The sequence below is a fragment of the Planococcus citri genome, chromosome 1 (assembly GCF_950023065.1).
Source record: "Planococcus citri chromosome 1, ihPlaCitr1.1, whole genome shotgun sequence".
In the NCBI taxonomy this organism is placed as follows: Eukaryota; Metazoa; Arthropoda; class Insecta; order Hemiptera; family Pseudococcidae; genus Planococcus; species Planococcus citri.
Genome location: NC_088677.1, coordinates 60,418,322 through 60,438,358, shown reverse-complemented (window position 1 = coordinate 60,438,358; position 20,037 = coordinate 60,418,322). Strand labels below are relative to the sequence as shown.

General features: G+C 35.3%; 1 protein-coding gene across 2 annotated transcripts in view; it reads left to right on the top strand.

The window, feature by feature from the left end:
* The window catches only part of LOC135833147 (neural cell adhesion molecule 1-like), a 330,320-nt gene that overhangs the window by 226,395 nt on the left and 83,888 nt on the right, over positions 1-20,037 (top strand). For both annotated transcript variants that reach the window (XM_065346804.1, XM_065346803.1), the window contains exon 2: positions 16,883-17,005. In XM_065346804.1, coding sequence (XP_065202876.1) covers positions 16,883-17,005 — 123 coding nt within the window. The remainder of the gene's footprint in view (positions 1-16,882; positions 17,006-20,037) is intronic.

The following is a 20,037-nucleotide window of genomic DNA, read 5'->3' as shown; positions in this document are numbered from 1 at the left end:
AGGTCTACACATTTTCAGATCAATCAATTATACTTATTCTTATTAATGTTTAGGGAAAAAAATGTTTTCAAAAAGTGCTTTCGCCAACAAATGCTTTTTACTCATGTTGTTGAATTATTTTTGGAAAAAAAAAATCCAATTTATGTTCATTTATTTTGTAGGAAATGACGGTTCTAAGATGTTTCAAAACTTTCATTTTCCAAAATGATTTTCCTACGAAAGCTCAACTTTTTTGTGATTTTGGTCAATTGGGCAGGGTACTCTATTACACTCTTCAAAGCAATTTGTTTCCACAACATGAGAATCTAGAGAACCTCCAAAGGTTTAAGAAGTAATTTTTTTGATTCTAAGTATGTAATTTCTATTCTTATCCCCCTTTCCCACCATCTCTATACCTACTCAGTACTCACTATGGGTTTTAATATTGTTTCCACTATCTCTGGATTTTTCTGATTTGTGTGTAGTCTAGATGATGTTTAGGTACTTACTTAAAAGTGGGGGGGGGGGTTAATTTTTGGAAATTTTGGAGCCACCATTTTGAACTTACTCCTAAGAACCCCGCTAAAAAACTTTTTACAGTTTATTAGCATCTGAAAGACCTCCATCCTACCAAATTTCTAGCTCAATTATTTAAATTTTGCACTGGTACCTATTCAAAAATACAATTTTCCAATTTTTCGTAATTTCGATATTTTGGGAACCCCGGGAAAACTAGAAATCTGCGATTTGCGCCAAACGTAAAGTTTTGAGGTACCTATATATTTTCAATTAGCCTATTTAGATGAAAAAATTAAATTAGGCTCCCTCTGCATTCGTAATTTTGAACCCTTTTTTAAATCCCTCCACTTTAGGCACCCCTAAAAAAAAGGCGTTTATGCATATTTTTTCTAATAAATTGAATACTTTACATTTGAAACTCTCTAGCAATAAGTGCTCTTCCTGTAGGTAACTTTCATAATTGAGCTTTTTTGGACAAAATTCTGAGATTTCAACGAAATAAAATTTTCAGTTTGACCCAAAGTGGCCGAAACCGATTTTGGAAAATGGATACCGATGTGAATATGTCAAGATAAACACCAAAATCGCGTGTATGAAAAGCTGAAGTCAATTTGAACAAATTTTTTGACATTTTTTTTTTTTATCTTAAAATTTTCAAACTAAAACTGAAGGCTGTAGAACAGCTTGAAGCAACATGAAACCTCATTCAATCGATTCGGCGCATTAAAAGTGGAGTTTAAAGTGAATTTTTGCTTTTCAACTTGATTGGAAAAATTTTGTGAAAATTTCAACGTTCAAAAAGTACTTGCAAAGGCTCCAAAATTGCTCAAAACATTTCAAAACTATTTCCGATCGATGGGGGGGGGGGGGGTTGAAAATGGATAACATACCAAATTCCGTAATTGTTACTCTGGAAGGAATTTTCGACTCCATTAAACGAATTCTACTTTTTTCTCTATTTTTTGCCTTTTTTTAAATGGCATCGCTGTATGACACCATCACATTTCTGTGGAGGAAAATCCGTCTAACAAATGAAGAAAAAAATTCACCGAAATTTTAATTTGCAAATGAGAAAACCACGTCGGAATTTTCCCCTTCGAATTTCACATCGAAAAGAAAAATTCATCCGACTCGACGGATTAAGTAGATGAAGAAACGTTAGAAAACGAGTAAAAAATTGATCTAAAATCCTCTTCAGTATAATATCGCGAAACAACAACGTAACGTTTTAAAAGCGATGGAAAAAAAATTGGCATAAAAATTATACCCCATTACAATTATCAGTTAACGCTCGTAAAGCAGAAAGCCATTATAGGGAACCTCTCTCTTTCTCTACTTCTCTCGATAAAGGAAAATTTTCATCACAAATCAAGCACTCGGCTTATCTGTTCGCCACAACATTCGTAGACGGAGACGCAGCAATGCAGCCAGCTAAAAGGGAGCAGAGCGGGGGATGGAATCTATATGAAGAAAAATGATTGAAAAAAATACAGTATAATAACACCATCATCGTCGAATCGGATCGGAGATTCTAGCATGGGTGTATAGATACGACGTAAAAATAGGCGACATTTTCTTATCTATAATTTACGAAGGTAATAATCTTAAACACAACTGCGGACCATTTAAGCAAATTAAAAAAAATTTCACCGAAACGAGCTCGAGGTTTGAGAAATTAAAACCGCCCCATTTAAACGAATTAAACAGTTTTTATTTGTCGCCGAGCGAAATGAAAAGCTAGGAAATTTAATTAAAATACTTTTTATTCGCGTTGAGTCGAGTATACGAGAAGCGCGTAAAAAAGTATATAGCCACAGAGGAGCGGCAAAAAAACACGCGAAAAAGCAAGAAAAACCAAAGAACCAGGAAACGAGGAGGAAAAAAAATTAAGTAAATCAGTTCTAATATATTTTACTCTCTCGTCGTCGTCGGAGGCAGAACGTACGTTGTGAGAATAATTTCCTCGGTATTGTGAAAGTTCGGAAAAAGCCTTACGTACTCTCGGTATCGCGCGATAAAATTTGAATATTTGACATTTCAAAAAGCCTCTCGGCAATTGTTTAACCGCCTCGTGTTCGTCTCTTCCTCCTTTTAGACTTTGTGTAATTGTTTTTCGAGCTTCTGGTTGCTCCTCCGCGCTGAGCTCGAGTCGTTACGTGTACGACGAACCTAACCAAATAGTGCACCCCGCACTGCACATTCCACAATGTCTCGTACACGTCGCCTTCGTAGGCTATATATACGTACCTACTAGCGCCGTATAATGATTCCAATCCTTATTCCCTCCGCTTCACAGCCGTCACCAGGTCAAAGGATCTACGAGTATGCTCAACGAAAAGGTAAATACATGTGACATTTGACCGACTTTCATAATTCCGTATAAGTTGACTCGTTTTTATTCTATTACGTCGTCTTATGGAAAACCTCACCCTATCCAAGTATACTTTAGGTACGTTGTTGTTCCTAGAGCCCAAGCTCAAACTCGAGCCCCTCTCGGTTCAATAAACATAATGCTCTGCCGAGTCTGGACGATTTTCAGCATCGTGTTCTCCACCTCCATCTTCACCTTGCATCAAAACGACGATGACGATGTCTTCGCTTTTTAGTGTATATCTTCTTTTTTTTAATGTGTGGCCTATACCGCGTATCTATAGTCAAATATGGCCAAATGCTCGTTGCTGCCATTCAAGCATGATACTTTCAAACGCAAATTCCCTTAATAGGCGGCTCGTGCCGGAGATGCCGACAAAAACACCAACCTCGCGCGCACTAAAAGACGTATACTCGTAGATCCGGTACGTATATTTTTTCCTTCTCGCCATCCTAAGTAAAAGCGATTTACTAACGTATCCATGAATAATGTATCGCCACCAGACGCATCACTCCGACGATTATTCCCTTTTTGTTTTAAATTATTACAACGTTACGCCGCACGCCATCCAACACTGCACCGAGATCATCTCTCGCGAGTATGATCCATCAAATTATACCACCGTTTGGATGCGGAGGAAAAAATAATGTTGAACAAATTTTTCCCTCGGGTATACATAGACGAACCACCGCCCAGTGATATCATAAACTCTGCGAAGAAAAGCTTTTCGTCGTCTGTTTCCTCGTAAGACGAGGGCTTGACTGGACCGAATTACTACAAAAGTGAATCCAATATGTGTAGCGAAGGTCGACTGGAGGATCCTTTGGAATGAGAAATTTAAAGAATATTTTTTCATCAACAGCATTGGTCCTTCTTCTTCTTCTTCTCGTGTCCGGGACATTCGGATCTCTTTAAATTCTCCCCTTCCATCTCTGCACCAGGCCTTCTGTGCGATTGTTCATTTCTCCCCACAGCTCCTCTCTAGTGTATGCAGTGCCTGTGCCACATACGAGGAGGTGGTCGTCAGTTTGTTTTTGTCCGCAATCCGGACACTTCACATCGTCCTGAATGCCCCATCTAGTAAGGTTTACTGCTGTCCGGGCGCATCCGGCTCGGATCCGGTTCAGTGTGAGCCACTCAGCATTGGTCCTTTTTCAATGGATGTGTGAAATGAAATTTTACTCAGCAATGTGTTTTCAAGTCGAAATATTTGAACTTATCTCTGGAGGGAGAAAATCGAGATAAATTTTTTTAAAAGCTGAAATTTTATCATGGGACAAATATTCTTCCTAGATGAAATAAATTTAGTTGCTAAAAATAAAATTGAAAAAAATGCAATTTTTACCGAATAAATTTTGTTTAAATAATAAAACATTTTTGTGAACTGTTCACTTGTTCAGTAGAGGTTGAGGTGAGGAAAGGGCATATGTTGGAATTTTGTCGTTTTCATCAGATTGTCCAAATTCATTTTTTTGGTTTTACATATTTTCTCAAACACCTACTAAAGTAAGAACTTTAAAAATTTCAAAAAGTTGAGAACTACAGAAAAGAGTTGTTTTTCAACTTTTTTCGAATTTTGGTAGAGCCTTGCAAAAAATTACGAACAAAAAACTTCAATAAGGTGTAGGAAAAATTTCAAATTTTTCTATCAATGTTTGACTCCCTGGCTCAAGCTCAAAGTTTTGAAAATTTAAACATTTTTATACGTTTCGAAAAAATTTGATTTTTTTAGCTCAGGTGATCTGTTGATGTCCATTCAGTATTCACTATCACTTAGTTACTCATAAAAAAATCAAAATTCGAAAAAATTCTGAGTGAATTGAAAAAATAAACGAATTTTAATTTTTTTGCTATAAGTGTAATTTTCATCAACTATTTAATGAAATACTTCAGAAAAAGGTCAATACAAGACAACTGAATAAATTGAAACTTTTTTTGACATTTGGAATTGAAAATTGAATTTTTTCGAATTTTGATTTTTTTGTGATGAGTTTATTTTATCGAGTGGAAGGATTTTGTCAACTTTTTCAACGGAGATGTAAAAATTGGGTTCAAATGGATCAAAATTGCATTTTTTCGCAAACTTGAAATGTTTAAAATCGATTTTACGAAATGATGCTATTCCAATTTTTTAATGTGTTGTTCAGCATAAAAAGTTGTCCATAATATATTTTTTTTCAGAATTTTGTGATAGTCGGAACGATATGAAAACTACGTTTTGAAACTTTTCAAGCTAATTTTTCGTATGAAAAAAGTGGCAACACTGATTTTCATGATATCATCAAAACGCTTTTCAAAACCCTTGACAATTGGAAAAAGTTCCATTTTGGTAGGTTTTGCAGTTATCGAGTAATCTACTTGAATGCTACGAGTAAAATGGATGATATTTTCAAGTTGACTGAAAACCAGGCTTGTCAGACTGGACCGGACCCAAAAATGCACACAAGACCAAGTGGACCTGACCGGACCTTAGACCTCTAAAACAAATTTATGTAAATATTAACCAAACAGATGACCCTTTTCAGAAAAAATAACAGGGACAGACAAAGACCAAAGACCTTTCTACAAAATCGGACCAATGACCATGGTTTGGACCTCAGTTATGTCCAATTTTTCAAATTTATAATGCCATTTTAGATGCGTATTTCGAATAAATTTCCATTGTGATTTAATTTCTTTCAAAGTTTCAATGTTTTGAAAGTAAAAATCCCAAGCTTTTTTCTTTCTGAAAAATGAAGACCGTTTTTTGGACCTGGGCTGACCCATGACCTTGATGAAAATTTCTAGTCAGGACCGGACCGGACTGACCTACAAAGACAAAAAATGCAGAACCAAATGACCGGACCGGACCGTTTGAAAGCTCCAAACTAGGACCTTGATTTTGGAGCAACCTCAAAACCTGAGGGGTCCTACAAGCCTGCTGAAAACTTTGACATCCCTTACCCTATTGACAAAATTATGCTTAAAAACATGCGTAACAATGCGTGATTTTGGACTGGTGTAAACGCGTGCATTATCCATCAACCTTTTATTCCCTATCTGGACAGCTATTTCAATCGGAAATCAAGCAAATATTTGATGGAAACCTCCCAAATTGAGCTTGTAAAGAATCCCGATTCGCGCGAATGGCAAAATATTTTGCCAATGCCACTAGGTGTACTAATGGCAAAAAAAAGGCAACCTAATGGCAAAGCTCCAACCAATGAGAAGGCATCATTTTAACTTTGCCACTGTGGCAAACGATTGACTTTTGCCAATAAGATTGCCATTGGTGGCAATTTTATTGCTAAATATTTTGCCACCATTTTGCCACTAGTGACAATTTGATTGGCAATTATTTTGCCACTGTTTTACCACTGCTGGCAATCTCATTGGCAATTATTTTGCCACTCAATGGCAATCCCATGGCAATTGATTTACCTGTAGTGAAAAAAATTTGAAAATCGTTTATTTTAACGGTCAAAGTTGCGAATGATGCATAAAAATGTCGTCTGAAGTCGAAAATGAATCGATACCTAAGACCTATTAAGTACATATACCTGTATTTATATTCATCATTGCATAGGTGACTGTGCTTTGTTTTACCTTGTCGTGAGTAAGTATAGGTACATGCATATTTATGCAATTTGATTTTCAAGACACGTGATTCAGACGTTGTTACAGCGTTAATATCATTAGGAAAACTGCATAATCTACAGACTTGGTTGGTACATGGTGACCATAAATACACCCAACACCGAATCACTTGCAAATCAAATCGCATAATACGTGCATAGGTAGTTACAGTTACCCACAACAACATAAAACAAAACACAGTGCCTATCTGATGATATAATGTAATACAGGTATGGTACTTACCGTGATTCATCTTCGAACTTCAGACGACAAATTTTCACGCATCAATTACATAATTACATGTACATATAACAAAATTTTATTAATCATATAACATGTTCACTGCTTCACTGTCCACTGAAAACTGAACCGAAGTATGAAGTAACCAACGAGGCAGATGGAACATGCGCTGGACTCTGCCTTATCTTATCTTATCCTCCCCACTTCTGAGTATAGATAATTTTTCGAAATTAACGGACAAAGTTTTGTCACTATTGGCAAAATTTTGTAAACGTTGGCAAAATGTTGTCAAAACTTGCATAAACAGAGTGTACTCAGTTCTGTAGCAAGTTTTCAAAATTGCCAATACTGGCATTTTCGTCTGATTTTCATTTAAATTTGAGCTTTACCACTCTTTTGTCAAAAATGGCAAAAAAAAGTGCCAATCAAATTGCCGCTGCGCGAATCGGGATGTCTCTGCGCAATGCGCAAACTTGTCTCTTACCTTACCCCACTTACCATGCATATGGTCATAATTGCATGTGGAAGGAGATAACCACCTTCCACACATGGTTGTGATTATGATCATACGTGTGGTAAGTGGGGTAAGGTAAGAGACGAGTTCGAGCAATGCGCTGAGGCATTCTTTACAAGCTCGATTTGGGAGGTTTCCATCAAAATGTACCCTTGGAATTGCGGTCCAGATGAGGAGAATAAAAGGTCGATGGCATTATCCTGTTAAAAATGTGCATTTTTGCATGCTAAACAGAAGCAATCTAGCAACCAAGTATTTTCTAAAATGCAACCAGTGAGTAAACATTTTTTCAAGTCCAAAAATTGATAATATTTATGCAAAAATAACCTCTAATCTGATAAGCTGAGAGGTGGCCAAGTGGGTTAGGCGGCCGCACAACGCAGTAACTGGGAATTGATCCCCTCACACGGAAATTTTTCAATTTTTTTTTTAATGTTTTTGAAAAAATTATCTATTGGGAATGTCTTAACATTTACAATTAATCGGTAGATAGTATTGCCTGTGAGTTATGAGCAATTTTTCTGCTAAAATTTCTGCACTTTTAGTTTACTTTTAAGCATGCTATTCACTGGCTGAATAGCATGTGATTTTTTGAAGAAGTCCAAATTCACATATGCGTGTGATACGCAAAAAAGCACGCATTTCAGCATGTTGTACGCACAATTTTTGTCAATAGGGTAGCAGCCTTTAAAAAAGAGCTAGAGGGCTGCGATTTGCGCCATTCTATCCACAGGAAAAATTTCAAAAAAATTGCTGACCCCCCGCCCCCTCACCACTTCTTAGTCGAATTGATGTGGAATGACCCACTTGGGACATTCATTAGAACATTTTAAGAGTGGTTGGTCGATAACTGCCTCAACTGCCTGGTGCCAAAAATAGCCCTATTGGGATTCCTTTTTTCAACCTTCAGAAATCTACCGAGGGTTCCAGAATTGATCAAAATGGTTTGAGAGTGTTTCCAATTTTTTTAGAGCAGGTCAATTCAGCTCTCTTGGTCAATTTAGTGAAATTCTGATTATTTTGCATGTTTGGTCCGCATTTATAATTTTTAAAAGTTCATCAAAGATTAGTTTTTTATTATTATTACAATTAAAATATATCTACCTTATGTCCATGTTACTCTCCATGATTTTCTAAAAATATTTTTTTGTTTATTTATTCAGGCTCTATTGTTTTTTTTTGTTCATATTATTTTTCCGATCTATTTTTTTCATTTTTTACTACCTACACATTCTGTCAATAACTTCGAGTGAAAAATCACAGACAAGTTGACGATTATTTTTAGATAACCTTCATAAATTATAACGACGATTTATTGAACCAACAAAACAAAAAAAAACGTGACAGAATCAAGCACAGCGCAGATTTGCTTGCTAATCTGATTTCAAGCATCGGCGAAAAAGGGTATTCCCTCCGGAGTGTTTTCATTGCAGGAAATCCAATTGTAGCACCCAGCTTTGGTTTGCGATTGCCAGATTAGAGAAGATAAAAGTGGTTGGCTTTTTATCATCATTGTATTTGCCGAATCGTTGTTTGAAGTGACAAATTAAGTTAATGCTTATTGCTTACTTATATCTTATGTACTTGCACTCACCTAGGCCTATCTACGTATAAATGTTACTCAATACATCAAGCTCAAGGGGGAGTCTTTTATTGCAAAAAATGGGAGGCGTTTTCTTATGCGTAGTAGAATACTCCGAGTAGACTGTATAGAGATATTAATCGAAAGTTATTTAGTAAGGGAACCAACAAGCTAGATGCTGAAACAGGAGGGCCAATAATGTCAATGACGATGACCAGGACTAGCTCCTATGTTGTAGCATGTATAGTACCATATCTCTCTCTTCTGCACCTTTCCTATCCATACATCTAATTGTACACAATCGTGACAGCTTCAGGTGTACGTTCACCCACATCTACAGTCTACACATGTACTCGTCGAAATCTGTACGACTACGTTATACTACACATACAACGAGTATAAATATCTGTAGGTTAACTATGTATAGGCAACACATTTAGCAAAAGTGATAGCATATAGGTATATTTGTGTACAGATATCGTGTTAAAAATCGAACGAGCGACGCGATGCCAAGCGCCATTTATCGTATATTACCCAGTACACGTTACGAAATTATAGAAAATTAATAAAAAACGTTTTCGTACGAGGCCCACGTTGCCTGGAGCACGACAACTCTACGAAGTCACGTAGCACGTACGTACCAGCTCGTAGTATATGAATAATTTTTTCGAAACTATACAATTAAAACTCGATATTGTTCGTAACGATGTGTAAATGAAAACATCGTCGGGTATATCTAAAGGTACGTACTACGTACCTACCTATAGCAGCAGAGGTAATAGGTATACCAGGCGAAAAAATTAATTGCGAGGAATTTCGTGACATCGTGCTTTTTCGCGACTGTCCCTTTTTTTTACACCGCCTATTCCTCCTTCTCTTCTTTTTTTTTCTAGGTGGCGCATCGGAATATCTTAATTTCCGGAAAATCCATTAAAATTTTTTTATACCGGTCGCACGCGATGTTTGCGTGAGGAATTGATTTTTTGCGAGAGTTTTTTCCTGCTGTGTTTTTTTTTTAGGTACCCCCGAAAAAAACAAGGTCGATGAGAGAGGCGAAATGTGTTTAATTTTGATATTATACTTAGTTTTTCGTATCTTGGTGTTTTTCCAGATGGTCAATGTTTTCCAAGTTTTCCTATCAGGATTAATGATGAAAAACTGGTATAATTTGAGAAATATGTAAGATGGTCGGAGTTGAGTGATCTTGACTATTAAGCGTAGTTTTTTTTGAATTTTGAGTTGAGTTCTGGTCGCAATTTTGTCTGGATACATATTTTTTAAATCTACCTATATTTTTTACCATTCTGAAATTAAGTGCTTACTTAAAAAATGGAAATTTTTGTGTCTCCTCACACATTTGATGCTCCATCACTTTAAATTTGGGAAATAGAAAACTGATTTATGCATTGGTGGCCAAACTGTATTCACTATTTTTTGAGCCTTTGTGCCCAGAAAAAATTTGATGAAGATTCAAGAACTATGATCACCGCGAGTGCATTCGGAGTAGAATCCTATAGACGAATTGATTTCAGAAACTCAAATTTTGCTAGCGAGAAGTACCTATTGTTACAATTATCCGATAAATCGTCTGCTAAATGCACACATTTTTATTTTTTCTTCGATGAATATATACTTTAAAATTCTATTTCTTTGGAAATGTTCAAGAAATTTTAATGAAAATTTGAGGAGTGTAGGAAGTTGGGGGAACCTACGGTAAATTTTTTTAAAAAGTTGAGTGGGCTTTTGGAGCCTAAAATGAAATTCCTCGCTAAAAATAAATTTAGCTAAGAACCTCAAAAATCTATATTTCAACAACCATAGGGTAATATTTATACATACCTACCTGAAGAGAATTTCAAATTTTGAAATTACAAACACACCTTCTTCCCTCTCTGACGTTCAATTCAGAATTTAAGCTGAAACCTGATTTTTAAGAAGGATTCAGTGACCTCAAAATGATATCAACATTGATGATTTCAAATTTTGAAATGGCTGTTCCCCTCTCCAAAGCCTTATTTGAAGTTTAACAATGGACGACTCGAGGTACGTTAGGATCCTATTTGAACGGGTTTTCATTTTTTGTAAACAGCAGAGTCTGAACCCCTCTATTTATCTATTACCAAAATTTCTGTTTCCTAGATAGATTTATTGATTTTTGGAGAATTTTTTTGAAAATCTAGAAATGACCATTTTCAGTGGTTTATTTTTTTCCCTCAAAATGTATTTATTTATTCAATGAAATCTGAAAATGATGAAAATAATTCCTGAAACTAAAAGGCACATTTTCAACTTTCCTGAACCTAATATCACTCTTTTGGGCTATTTTTGAGCTTTCAGAACGATTTTCTAGCTGTTTCTTCAGAAGGTGCAAAAATAGATTTTGCGTAGCTAAAAATCTAGTTATGGCTCATTCTCAGACTGTTTAACGAATTTATCCATATTTGAGCTGATTTTTAGGTGGACACCTCAAGTGTACGAGTTTTAAACCGCATAGATATTTATAAAACAAAAATTCGAAACACTAAAAATTTTTTATTAAAGAAAAAATTTTGAAAATTTGCACGAATATTTAGGCCGTTCCAAGTTCTCCAGCACAATTTTCGATTTTTTTCAAAATTTTTGAATTGGTTTTTCAAATTATTTCGAAATTAAATATGATTTGAGATCCATCTGCCTTGACTTTCAAGGCCACTTACGTACCTGTCTAGCTTCCCAAGGTTATCTGTCTGCCTGTCTGGTCTCTTAAGGTCATTTGCCCATCTGACTGGCCTTTTGAGGTTCCTGAATGACTTGCCTGTCTGGTCTCATATGGTCTTCTGTCTGCCGTTCTGGCCTTTAGAGGTTGTCTGAGTGCCTTTCTGGCTTCTTAAGGTCATTGACCCGTCTGTCAGACCTCTCAACTCCTCTGTATTCCTGTCTAGTCTCTCAAGGTCATTGACCTATTGGTATCGTTTCCAAAGTCCTTCTTTCAGCATATCTGGCCTCATAAGGTCATTGACCCATCTGACTGGCTTCTTGAAGTTGTCTGAGTGCCTGTATGGTTGTTCAAGGTTGCTCTGTCTATATGTCTGTCCGGTCTATAAAGGTAATTGACCCGAATGGTCTGTATTTTCAAGGTCATTAACCCATCTGTCTGGTTGTCTGTATTCCTGTCTGACTACCAAGGTCACTGACCTGTCAATCTGTACTTTCAAGATGACTGAACTACCTATCTTGGCTTCCCAAGCGTCGTTTGTCTGCTTGTCTGGCTTCTCAAGGTTATTGACCCGGCCGTCTGGCCTGTCAAGTTCTCTGTATGTACATAAGTATCTTGATCTCTAGAAAAACTGTTTTGAAAGGTACATTGTTAGGTACCAAAAATTTGGTTCAGTTTCAAAATTGTTGTGAAATGGTTTTTAGCTTGGTCAAAAAACACATTCAACATGTCCGTCTGGAAATTGGCCAAATGGAGATAAATTCGCTTAAATAGGTAAAAAATGAGTCCTAAATCGATGTTTAGCTGCCCAAATTAATTTCTACACTTTCTGGAGAAATTAAAAAATTCTGAAGGAATTGAAATCAAAATTGTACTGGAGGCTCCATAATGATAGAAAAATGTGAAATTCAGTTCAAAGGCGGTGGGAGTGGGGTTTATATTAATTTCAGGTTTATTTTCTATCATATTTTTTTGAAAAAAATAAAATAGAAAAATAAAACCTTGAAAACGATCAATTTTGGGATTTTTAAAAATTCACCACAGGTATATTTGGTATAACATCCAATGTAGAAAACCTCCATTTCAAAGATATCCAAATTTTATGACTGCAACTCTTCTACTCTCTAAATTTGAAACAATGAAATTTCACTGCTTAGCAGTCACGACATTTTGGTTTCTTAAAAGCAGTAGTTTTTTACTGCAAAACAGTGAAAAATCTACTGAATTGGTCAGTAAAAAATTAAAAATCATTTTTACTGATCAATTCAGTAAATTTTTTACTGTTTTGCAGTAAAAAACTACTGCTTTTAAGAAGCCAAAATGCCGTGACTGCTAAACAGTGAAATTTCACTGTTTCAAATTTAGAGAGTAGATAATTGTTGATATTCTAAAACATATTGTTTTTAAATACGCCAAGTGTACCCACAAGAATCAAACGACGATACAAAATTTCAATCGAGTGCACAACTTATACTCAGCAGCCTAGGCTTCGTTAAAATATAACCTCGATCCCGGTATCCTTAATAGCTTTTCTCTGGGGAATCTAAATTGTTTGTTAAAATTGTAAGTACGTAAGCATTGTACATATATCTTGAGCGTGTGTGGAGAACAGAAAGTTGTTGTAATGCAACAGATTTTTTCGTATGGTTTACGACACGATTGGTTGTACAATATGGTATAAAAATAAATGAGAAAAGAAGCGTATAATGAAAGCCCTAAAGGGTATGTTTGCAGCCTGTGTGTATATATGTGAGACGAAACAAGTCACACACGCAATTTAATGCGGCTCGTCTTTATGGGATATTTCAATATTTACAATAGCATAGCATATTATAGAATAGTACAGTACATAAGCCAACGACTGCAAAGTTTGACAGAGAAAGAGAAGAGAGAAAGGAGGGAGGGGAAACCGACGAAAAAATTTTACGATCCGTATAGCATCGCATGTACGAATGTCGAAAGCAATTTTTTTCTCGCGTTAGGAAAATATATTACATCACAAATACAATATATACCTACGTAATATGCCCGAGCGAGGTAAACAAGGCGAAAAAAAAACGAAAGAAAGAAAAGGATAATAAGGTGGTGTTTTTTTGCACAACTAGACGTACGTAATACGTATATGGATAATACCAAACGGCTGGATTTTATTTGGGGTTAAATTTAAATTACTACACATCAAGAAACGAACGTCAGCATATAGAAAATAAGAGGCCTGCGAATTCCAGGAATTCATCGGAACAGCTACAAGACAATGCTTTTAGAATTTGTTAAATTAAATTCCGTTCGAGAGTGAATTGCATTGCGCGCAAGACGCACCGAGAACGACGAATCGTTTTAATTATTTTATAAACTTACGCTACCGCCTTTACTGGTTCGATCTGTAAAATATTTTTTTCCTTCGCTCTCCCCCGCCCCCTCAGGCTCATCATTTTGAGCATATGAAAGCATCGGAATCGATTTTTAATATATTGTGGTGCGCGTCGTCGGCGCGAATTTTTATGAAACCTTGGTAATCGGTTTCGTCGTCGAGAAATTGGTGGGAAATTTTTTGTCTCTTTTGCACGTAATGGCGTCGCCGTGACAGCTGATAAAAGTTAATTTAAACTCAGCCGATAAGTGATAAAATTTATGACTCGTGAAAGCATCCTTTCAATTGTTTTGCTCGTAAGTTTGCACCGCAGCCGATACGACGAATGCTTTTTTTTCCTCCTAGCTCGCGAATCTCTCTACTTTCTACCATCCATAAGAGGGTGAAATGCGATATTAATTTAGATTCAGAGGCTGTGATTAGGATCCGAGCGTGCTTGGCAAATAGAGAACATTTCTACACACACCCAAACGAAATATTTAGCCAAAAATTCAATCTTCTCCATTCCCTACATATGCAGAAAAGATTGGTTTAGGTCGTGTTCGCTTTTCCTATGTATACTTTCCACTTTCTTCTACCCCATTTTCGAGCTACAAATAGCTACGTCTTCGACGACGTCATAGACGATTCAAAATGGATATTTCCCTTTCCGTTGTATACGAGAGTGTGATGTGTTTTTTTTTCTCTCGCTTTATACAGAGGAAATGGGAAACAGTTTGTTGAAAAATTCATGCTCATGTGAACTTAAATATCACATGTAGTATTTTAATGTTACCATCAGTCGATTTATAAATTAGTCAACGTGTCCTTTGGGTATTCAGAATTGCATTTAGTTTGTATTTTTTAAAAGCCTTACTCCATTTCTCTCACTTTGTGTTGTTTTTCAACCGAAGGCATTTTCCATCGTGAATAAAAAATATTTCGTTTTTAGCAATTCGTTCAATTATTTAGTGCCTAAAATGAGAACGAGCGCATTAAGGTAAGAGAAATGTATGCAGTCTTTTAGCAATTTGAAAAGTTGGTGAAATAGAAAGTAGAATTTTGATGTGTAGTTGATATTTTACTCAACTTGGTTGTTTTTTTCTTGCCTGTATTTTAATTTCCAATTGGACTCGGAATTTTTTATCAAAATTTTGAGTAGTCTAAGTTTTGAAAATAATTTTGAAATGCAAAAGTTGAAACACACAAACTTCAAAATAATCCAAAAAATTTTATGAGAAAGTGAAGGAATTTCGTTCTTTTTCAACTATGTAGCCAAGAAATATAGGTGACGGAAAATTTCGAAATTTATAAAATTTTCCATAAAATCAAAATCCTAATGAACTGACGACCTTGTACAAATTTAAAATAAAAAGAAATTATACCTATCTCTGTGAAAAAACTGAACCATTCTTTTCACTCTATCGAACTTTTTTAATATTTTCAATCACAAGAACGCCCAAATCCAGACTAAAAACAGAAACAAAAAGAAACTGAAAAAAACAAAAAAACAACCTAAAATTAAATTTAGGCAGTCGACGAAATATAAACGTATACTTTTTGAAAATACGTTAAAAATGTCTTAAAACGGTTTCCATGTTTCTGTCAATTTTTCTTTGTAATGTTTTCCGCTTGTTTCAAACTCGAACGAAGCTCTTGCCTTTTTCGTCGTCGTCGTCGTCGTCGTCGCGAATAAGGTAGGTATTTTTGTCGCGATCCTTGGCCAGCTACGTGAATTATTTTGCCTGACTCGGTTTCCTTTCCATATACCTACAGAGAATAAAAAAGGTAAAATAAGGAGAAGAACATCTTATTATAAATAGATTTCGTATCTGCGAAAGTTGAAAAATTTCTCGTTACTTGAACTTCAACCTCCTTCGCATTTCATCTCGTAAATTGCTCTGGTGGACGAATCTACGTGCGATTGTGTCGAAAAGTTGGCTATACAGAGGAGGAAAAATAATTCTATGATGTGGGTAGAATTGACTCGAGTGGTTTCGAAGTTTGAAAATTAGTCCCTTGATTAGCCCCCACAGAGGGAAGAAGTGATTTTTTTGAGCTGTGATGTTGAATGCGAAGTGATCTGTTTGCATAAACGAAGATCTCTGACACTTCTTTTCATGACTTAAACTGCTTAAAATTGAAATTAGAAAATTTAGCATCAATACAATTTTTTAAAAGCCAATCTCAACTGTTTTTGGAAAATAATTTTCAACATTTCAATTTTTTCAATTTTTTTTTTACTCCCACCCCCCCCTCCCCCTGTTTACAGCAATATTTTGTGGAAAAATTCTGCAGTTTTGTAAAACTCGAGAAAAAATATGCAAAATATTCTCATACATTCTAGGGATTTTCCCCCCTCCCCTCCTCTCTAAAAATTTACGATTTCGATGATTATTCAGTGTAGGTAGATATGCTGAATAAGCTTGTAGGGATTTTACAAATTTCCACCTAGTAACCCTGTTTTCTGAACGTGAAAATGAAAATACAAATACCCATTTAAAGTGAAGAGGGATAAAATAGGCATGACACATGCAGATCGTTTACATGCCTCAGGTAAACTTTTACTATATAAATCGAACCAATAAACAATAAGGTTAAAATGTAGCGTATAATGTAATTGAAAATTCTGCCTCCCTCTTTCCTACACTTTGGTACGTTAGAAACGAACGAACAGTGCTAAATTCGTGTGTGTGCGCCCTGTCCTTATGGTATAGTTTGGTAGTTGATGTTGATGGTTATGTGGCGCGTATATTTGCTCATCTATATGCCATCGTACAACAAAACCGGTAATTACCCTCGTGGCGGAGTTTTTCCTTCGTTCATCCCCAGCGGAGATTTAAAATAGAGCGACGCCGAGCGTAACCGAATTCAGCATTCGGGAAAGGCTCGCAAAAGGCAAGAGAGCGAAGAGGGGGATAGAAAAATAGGTACCTCGTCGTATAACTACCGCGCGTTTAACAAGACTAATAATTGATAGCTTAATTTTAAATCGTCGTGTTGTTTATCTTTTGCAGATTTATTGATAAAAGACGTCGACAATGGGGTCACACCCCAGCCAAAATTCACATCAAGAGGACAAACATTTAGGGTAGTATTGGGGGATACGCTGGTGCTACCATGCGAAGTACAAGATCTGGGTAAGTACATGAAAAGCTTATTACTTAGGTTATTTTTTTTTGGGCCTCTCTGTTGCCAGATATGGTTTTTTTCGGGTACAGAGTAGGTACAGCTGTTGAGAATGAAATAAACGATGAATCATCGAGTTAAACTCGACGATTATGTATTAATATCGTTATGAGTTGAGGAAAAAAATACCTACCGAAAAGCCACAAATCGCTCTGCGGTTTTGCAGCTTGTTCTCTCTTAAGCTATCAAGAGTAAAGATACTTTAATAAATATTAACAAGCCCGGAGAGTTGCCCAACAAGTTTCCACTGTGGTGAAAAATCCCTCCCCTATTTTGTGACCGCTCTCCTCGTGCAGTTGATTTTTCCACGTTGCGGTTTACGCAGTTTCTCGTCGGTATAGGAAAATGCCCAGAATAGACTACCCGCGAAGTAATTCGAGTCGAAAACGAGAAAAAAACATCTATCAATAAGATGCGAATCGATTCCTTAAAACCAAATATTCTTAAATGAATGGCATTATTTATTTATTTTTTTGTTGAAATGAGTGCTCGTGTATCGTGCTTGCTTTGCTTTATTTCTGTAGAGGCACAAAAAAGGAGGATGAGGAATTGAGGATGCAAAAATTGTTCAAAACTCTAAAAAAAACATTTTTAAAGCGGAGTTTCTTTACTGGTGTTTTTTTGAATATTTCCTCACCATTACCCCTCAGCCCCTGGAGAAAAGTTACCTGCTCTAAGCATTTAAGAAATTTTACACTTCACAATTTTGATGATTTGTAGCTGGGTAATTTTTTCAAAATCCATAGTTTTCTTGAGAAATGAGTGTTCACAATAATTGGCCTGATTTTCAAAAATTAACTAGGATAGTTGTGAATAATTATACGTTTTACAAATTTTTCCAACCATTTATATTTTAAAATCACCTTAAAATAGTAATTTTTAGACAGTTTTCGACTTGAAAAACTACGTATTTACTGCTCGAGAAAACCAGTATTTTGGATTTTTTGAAAATTTTGGATATCCTCTGCTGCCACGGATAAGTTTTTAAGCTGAGGATGAAGACCAGTCATTTTTTTTTTTTTTTTTTTTTTTTAGTTGAGGAAACAATGCTCTAATTTCTGGGTTAATGAATTTAAATCTTAGATAACTGCTTATTTTTATTCAAATCTTGCTCCACTTCTTTCAAAAATTGAACCTACCTACTTGCTCTCGTGTACCTCGATTTATTCTGGTTCTTTGTGGAAGATTGGCTTTGATCACCCTATAAATAAATTCATTCGTGATTTTCGATTCTGCATGATCGATCGTGTTTGAAATGCAAAATCAATTTTGACCCCAGAAATGGGCTTTCCGAAGAAAATGTGATCAATCGTGATCAAAAATCGATTAATTAAACCCCAAAAATGGATTCATTTTCGGTTTTCATTATAATATGATTGCACATCATGTTCGAAGTGCAAATAATCAAATGTAGGCTTACACTTGGACCTCCTGAACAAAAATCCAAAAAGCAATTAATTTTTTATTTTAAGTTTCATCTGATCGATCGTGTTCCCATTGTAAAATCGATTGCATCCTCACAAATGGACTTCCCGGTCAAAATGTGATCAATGATCATGATCGAAAATCGAGTAGGTAATTAATTAAACTTCAGAACTCAATCAATTTTCGTTTTTTGATTTTTGTGTTTTCGATCATGTTCAAAATTGAAAACTAATTTTTTAGCCTCAAAAACAGACTTTCCAGCCAAAATGTGATCATGGTTAGAAATCGATTAATCAAACTCCAAAAATTGATTAATTGAATTTCACAAATCGATAAATTTCGATTTTTGATTTCGTGTCAGCAGTCATGCTTAAAATTGAAAATTATTTTTCAACCTCAAAAATAGACTTTTTAGTCAAAATGTAATCATGGTCGAAAATCGATTAATCGAACTCTAATAATCGATTAATCGAATTTCACATACCGATTAATTTCGATTTTCGATTCCGTGTCATCGATCATTTTATGAAAATTAATTTTTTAACCTCAAAAATTAGACTTTCCGACTTTCCAGTTAAAATGTGATCATGGTTTAAAATCGATTAATCGAACTATAATAATCGATCAATCGAATTTTACATATCGATTAATTTCGATTTTCGATTCCGTGTCATCGATCATGTTCAAAATTGAAAATTAATTTTTTAACCCAAAAAATTAGACTTTCCAGCCAAAATGTGATCATGGTTAAAAATCGATTAATCGAAGTTCACATATCGATTAATTTCGATTTTCGATTCCGTGTCATCGATCATGTTCAAAATTGAAAATCAATTTTTTAACCTCAAAAATTAGACTTTTCAGTCAACATGATGATCACTGATCATGGTTAAAAATCGATTAATCGAACTCTAATAATCAATTAATCGAATTTCACTAATCGATTAATTTCGATTTTCGATTCCGTGTCATCAATCTAGGTCAAAATTGAGAATTAATTTTTTATCCTGAAAAATAGACTTTCCAGTCAAAATGTGATCATGGTTAAAAATCGATCAATCGAACTTCAAAAATCGATTCATTTGCGATTTTCAATTTCACATGGCCGATCATGCTTGAAATTTTACCTATTTTTTCTGTACCTATTCTTTTACATTTGTTTCTATTTGGCAAAAATTGATCAAAATTATGTTCATCTTCTCAGAAATTGATCTTTTGAAAATCGATTTTTTCAATTTTTGATTCCTTTCATAAGGACTAAGGAGTGATCGATCTTTTCAAAAATGATCGGAAGGTCTGTTTATTTCATAAAGTACCTACGTTGAAACATTCGACTTGAAGTGACCATTTTTGGTTCAGCCATTTGTCGTTCATTTGAGGAAAAAAGTCGACCATTTTTGGTGCTACGTAAAAATGAAGTACCTAGAAAATTTCACCAATGTGTACCACGAATTTATGTTCTGATGTACTTACTCGTACATATAAATAAGCAAACCATCGATAAAGACGAGATACTTTCGAGAAAAAATTTTACAACGTAAATTTTATGTGTGGTACG